The sequence below is a fragment of the Lissotriton vulgaris genome, chromosome 1_1, assembly GCF_964263255.1.
Source record: "Lissotriton vulgaris chromosome 1_1, aLisVul1.2, whole genome shotgun sequence".
Lineage (NCBI taxonomy): Eukaryota > Metazoa > Chordata > Amphibia > Caudata > Salamandridae > Lissotriton > Lissotriton vulgaris.
In genome coordinates, this window is record NC_141685.1 from 1391629443 (window position 1) to 1391635442 (window position 6000).

Below are 6000 nucleotides of genomic sequence, written 5' to 3' on the forward strand. Positions count from 1 at the left end.
ATCCAGGACAGGTGTGATGACCTTGGATGGGGCTGGCTGTGTGACTCTTCCGACTCTGGCAGTTGTGGATTGGATGGTACCAGAGGCCGGCATGTGCTGCGCAGCTGGCAGCTTTGTCTGCGGAGGGATGTTGGTTGTCCGCTCGGTTGGCATCGTCAGCATGTGGGGGATGTGGGTCAGGATGCAGGGGATGGTTGTCCTTTTGGGCCTGTAGTGGGCAATGTCCTCCTCTGGAATTGGGTGTGGGCAGCAGGTGCGTTTCAGGTGGATACGCTGTCTTTGTGTACGCTGCCTCTGTGGTGTCCGGGAGGGAGGGGGTGGGGGAACAGGTCCTGGGGGTGGTGGCTGGCCTGGGGTGGTTGCTGTGGGTGTTGTGGCCCTTACAGGTATCCACGTTGCATGATCATTGTCTCCATGGCATCTGTGGTTCTTCAGGTGTGGTTCTTAAGCTGGGCTCCCTTTTATGCTACAGGTATTCGTCCTGCTTAACACCAGCAAAAGGCAGGTGTTAATTCCCTGCTGCTACCGCGGCTTATCGCCTGTTTTTGGTTCGCATCGCAGATCTGGCAGTTTGTGTGAAAGTGGTGGTGTGGTTTTGCACGGGAACTCCTACTCTGCATCTAATTAGGGTTAGTTGGTGGTCTCTGCAGTTTGCACTAGCTTGTGAATGGGGTGTTAATTCTATCTCCACTTTTGATGTATTAAGGTAGGGATAAATCTGATATAAGTCCTTGTGAATATCCCCCTAAGTATTTTTTTCAGGTGAGATAGCTACCTATAATAAGAAACATGGGCACAACTGGTGGGAACCAACCAGTAAGCTCCTATGGGGTAGCACACGTGAGGTCCTATCTCACCTTTTCACAATTGTTGTTGTTGGATATACACCTGTTTAAGTGGAGGGTATTCTTGGAACAAAGTGACTGATAACCTTAAAGATTTTTTAGAAAAACTGCTACGTTTTGGGCTATAGGGATTTGGGATAATGCATATGAAAGGGAATAAGGTTTATTGTTGGGGCATATAAATAGAATACCCACTCCCATTCCTATATATGATAAAAGTTTAAGCCTGTATTGATCAGTTCTTTGTAATGTTTATTTATTGTTTGAGTGCAGGGCGACCTGAGGAATTTCTTTTCCTCTAGAGCTCCTTATTGTGAGAGACTAATGAGGTGTAACCTATACCCAGACAGAGTTAACAAGTGTAAAAATGACAAATAATGAAGTATACGATCAGAAAAAGTAGCGCATTATGCCACATTATTTTCATGTTCCTGTTGCATAATTTAGTCAGAACTGTCGCATAATGTAAATATGTGGCTGGGATCAAAACAATTGCAGCTGATTGTGTATCAAAGTTGTCCCAAAGACAACATAATGATGAGAGCAGATAGGAAACAGAGGGCCTGATTTAATATTTGCGGATGGCCCGTCGTTCTGTCAAGGGACGGAGTAAAGTACTCCATCACTAGGATGGAGAGACTGTCTGCTACATTTTTCAATGACCACCAAGAAGGCTGTCATTTATAGTGCATTGGCAGGAGCTGCTGTGACAGCCGTTCCTGACAATAGATGTTGCAGTTTGGTGCAGGGCTGTGTCAGCATGACGCAGCCTTGTGCCAAACAGTTTTCTTTTTCTTTTTTTTCTTTTTTAAATAATTCCGGAGCAGGATTTTCTTTTTAAGAATAAAACATTTGATGGTCCTTTCACCATGGGAGCCTTCTTAAAATGAAATAATCGAAATTAAATATTCATGTCTGTAACCTTGTTTGTATGTTTTGATATCTGTTGAACTTAGATGTATTCTTCCAACAGGTGACGAATCTCAGAACACAAAACATAATGAAGCAGATGTTGTAAGAACTACAAAAAAAGTAATGCCACGGAAAGCTTTACCAGCCAGCAGCACAGTGAAGATTGTCGATAGTTATGAGAAAGAAATGCAATCTGGAGGCTCTCTGTGGTCGGAAATGAACCAGGAACTAGAAATGGAAGAAAGCCCTCTATGTGAAAGAGATTTCCATGATCCAACAAATCTCGCTTTTGAAGTTCAGAGATCAGAAACCTATAGTGATGGGAGTAGTGTGGGCCATGCAAACCTTTTTGCATGTCTACCAAACATACAGACAAATGTGAATCTCTATTCCTGTACCGAATGCGAGAAAATTTTCAGTAAGGAGGAGGATCTTATTGGACACAAGAGAATACATATCGTAGCGAGGCCATACCAGTGTACTGAATGTAACAAAAGCTTCAGACGCAAGGACACTCTTTTTGTGCACAAGAGAACACACACTGGAGAAAGGCCATTTCACTGTGCTTTATGTGAGAAGCGCTTCAATCAGGTGGGGGCTCTAAACAGACACCAGAAGACACACCTGGGATACAGACCTTATCAGTGTCACCAGTGTGAGAAAAGCTTCAGCCAAAATGGGACTCTCATTGCACATCAGAAAACACATAAATATCCCAAAAACTGATAGTCTTTCAAGAAGTAAGATGGGAAAAATATGAATACTAAATGATGGTCAAACACTTGACCTATTTTGTCTAACAGTAATTCCTCTTGTCCACCTCATCAGTGAATTTGCCAAAGGTTTAATGGCTAAGGCCTAACACTCCAGAGAAAGAGAAATATCACACTTGCCTTTCTGCAGTTTATTGTTAGCTTAAACTTAACCCCTTCCCTGCTCATGACGAGCTCAGCTCGTCATGCAGTACAGTGCTCCTGTGCTTATGACGAGCTGAGCTCGTCATGAACAATGGGAAAAAACTGGACTCCGCACAGGAGGGGAATCTCCCTAGCAGCGATGGTGTTAATAGCAGAGTTCATCAGCATCCATATGAAATGGCCATGGGGTGAAAAATTACTCCAAATACATTAACATGGACTTCGTCTTGACAAAAGTGCAAACAGTATTAGGGTGCAAATTGTCAACAAAACAACAACACATGCAGTACTTTGCGGATCTATGAGTACAATATATTTAGAAAAGACAGAATGTCAGAGCCAGACACAAACAATTATTCCGAAAGTTACCACAGTCAACATCCCTTTTATTGTGTACAATCTTGAATCATCTCCTGTACCTGCTTCCATGAACAGTGCTTTCTTGCTTCCCACCTAGGTTTGCCTTGTATGAAGAGTAACAGATATATAGTACCACAAAAGGCCAAGGCAAGAGTACATTAACATTTCATGAAATAAAAAATAAAAATGTGTACTATTAGTCTTGTACGGTAAAGAACATGTATCGTTTTTGACAACTGTTTTGCCAACATGTACCTCACCTGACAAGTTGTTGGCTATTGATGAGCCCCACCACCATCCTACAAACAGTCACAACTTACTCTATTTTCATGTTTGTTTTCCCAGAAGAGGGTGTTGTGTCTGAGACGATTTTAATGCAAGTTGATGATCTGCTCGACTGAGTTCAAGTAGTTTTATGGGGCTGGACTGACTGCATGGGACTCTGGGTGACAGGCTGTGCACAGAGGGCTTATTTCAGAATAGTTGAACAGAAGGATCCTCAACCCAAGCAACCTTAAGGGAATAACATTCATTTTTCCCATGGGTACATCTACAATTTGCTCATGCACCGGAATTATAAGCCTGGGTTCACGGACAGATCCTGAAGTACTGTGATATTTCTTGTGTTTCTCTTTAGAACTGACCATAAAACGTATGGTGTTTTAGCCACTATATTGTTCTGTATAAATTGTACTGTATAATACATGGTTGGCCACGGAGTGAGTGAGTGTGAATTTCTGTTAAGCACATATTCACCCAGACACGTTTCGGTGCTGAAACTGAGAAAGAGGCTGTTCACAAAAACAACCAGCTACTAAATTTAACAGAACAGAAAGCCCTTAAGAGAGAATGGGTTTCATTTGAAAAGCTGAGGGGCTACAGTAGAAAAGGCTACCCTCTAAACACACCTTTTTAATTTGATGAGTCAATAAATGTATTTTGGTCTCTGATCGAAGCTGGCATGATGGAATGTAGCGATAGGGACTAGTCTGAAAACACTGAGGTCCTCCACATCAGAAGGCCTGGTGCTCTCAGTGCAATGTCTTTAAAATTGATTTGATGGGAGAAAGGGAGGCAGAGCAGACCCGGTTTCACTTCAGATGCATGATCGAATTGCTACAGACAAGCAACAAGCCTCACTCCCATCGAACCACGCATAGATTCTGCATTTATTCCACTGACTGACCCAAATACCAGATTTTGGGTCTGTCAAGCCTTGAAACAATACTGGCTGCTACACTATAGTCCTGATATGTTGTGGGAAGAATCAACTTCAGAAGCCTCCTTTGACAGAATCTGAGGGCAGTCACAAAGTTATCCTGATGATCCAGCTGAAAGTCCTTGTCAATGTAAAATTCCCAAAGTTTGTCCCTTGCCACAGAGGATGGAGATGGTCCCATCTGAGCTGGCTTAAAGGTTGCCTGCCACAAGATGCCCTGGGAAAGAATTATGGCCTTTGTTTTCCTTCCATTGCATTGAGCTTCAGCTAATTTTCATTCGTCCATGCCTGGATGGCAGAGAGGCAGGAATATAGGACGGCATAAGCTCAGACAGATATCAAATGAAGGACACTCTCAGCTGAGTTTCATTGGTATAAGGAATCTGCTCTGAAAAATCTAACTAGGTTAGCCAGTGGTCGTAGATGTACATTAAAAAGGATGAGGGATAGGGAAGAGCCCTATAGTGACCATAGAAGGTCTGTCTGGAGCTCCGAGAGAGGAAGGAAGAGAGCTACAGAAAGACTACGGGTGCCGGCCAAACTATTCTAGATGGTGAATAAAAATATCATGAGCCGCTGTACTAAAGGCAACAGACAAATATAATATGATAGTATTAAGTCTGCCAAGAGGCGCCGAGATCAGGTCCTCCACTGCAGTCGCTAGTGCAGTTTGTGCCCATCCCATGACATAAGCCCACTGGTCCAAAGTCTAAGGCGCTATAAAATGTTTCAAAAGCAATCACGACAGATTATTCTCTCCTATTTTAGGAATAGCCTGGAGCAAGAAGATGGTTATCTAATTAGACTGTATGTTAGCGCTTAATCTAGTCTTTTTAGGGGGATTTAGCAGTGCATTCCTTATATTAAACTGGATCTATTGCTTCCAAAAAGGAGTAGATCAACAGGCATGTCAAATCCGGGATGATGGTAGGTGTTAATGCTTGAGAAGCGCACAGATGGCAGAATGCCTCTTGGGATTACGACAGTCAGTCATCTCCTTAAACCCAACTGAAGTTTCTTCCGTACGAAGGGAGGAGGGCCTTGTCTGACTTCTGAACATATACATTGACTTAGCCTTGTCTGAAAAAAAGTGCTCAGGGAAGTTCCCAACTACCCAAACCGAGTTATCCACATCTGATCTGGTTGCTGTAAGAAACTGTTTTCGTCAGGAAAAGGTATAGCTGATGTGGCTTAAGTTACGACCAATAGGTTCAACGGGATTCGCATGCGAATTAATTGTGGCACTTTGTCTTACCATGTCTGATGGCAAGACTTAAAGATTGCAAGGCTGACGTAAAACTGAAGAACTGAAATCTTCATACTCCTTCTCAGGGGTCTTACCAATAAGTAGTCCATCCAAAAGCAGCAAATAAATCAACAGAGAATCTGAAATATGAAAAGACATCTTTATTACAATTAATTGTGAGGCTACGTCGCCCAGTCACACTTAAAGCAACTGAATGAGGTAGCCTGCCTGAATGGTCTCCGCACAGACCTTTTATACAATTTATTATGCCCTAGGCACACATTTTCTCTTTGAAGTAAATTATTGTTGGTCACTCCCAGGTCAGTTCCAGGTTAAAAAGGGTTACTCTCTCTGCAGTTCATTCAGAGTCAGAGAAACCCATGCTAAGGTTATGTCCTTGAATACTTGTTCTCCCATGGTGAGAGCCTACTGCAAGGGCAATGCACAAAATGGCTGCTATTCTCAAGATGAAACCCAAGGGTTTCAAAACAGAACCTTCAA

At 42.8% G+C, this 6000-nt stretch overlaps 1 protein-coding gene across 2 annotated transcripts in view; it reads left to right on the forward strand.

Annotated features, from left to right (window-relative positions):
* LOC147750559 (uncharacterized) overlaps positions 1-3753 on the forward strand; it is a 94568-nt gene extending 90815 nt beyond the window's left edge. Inside the window, exons 7-8 of one of the 2 annotated variants that reach the window (XM_086966915.1) lie at positions 1819-2692; positions 2748-3205. In XM_086966915.1, coding sequence (XP_086823041.1) covers positions 1819-2483 — 665 coding nt within the window. In that variant the 3' untranslated portion in view covers positions 2484-2692; positions 2748-3205. Of the gene's footprint in view, positions 1-1818 lie in introns of both variants that reach the window. The other variant, XM_086966910.1, reaches the window with a different exon arrangement.
* Positions 3754-6000: the final 2247 nt, after the last annotated feature.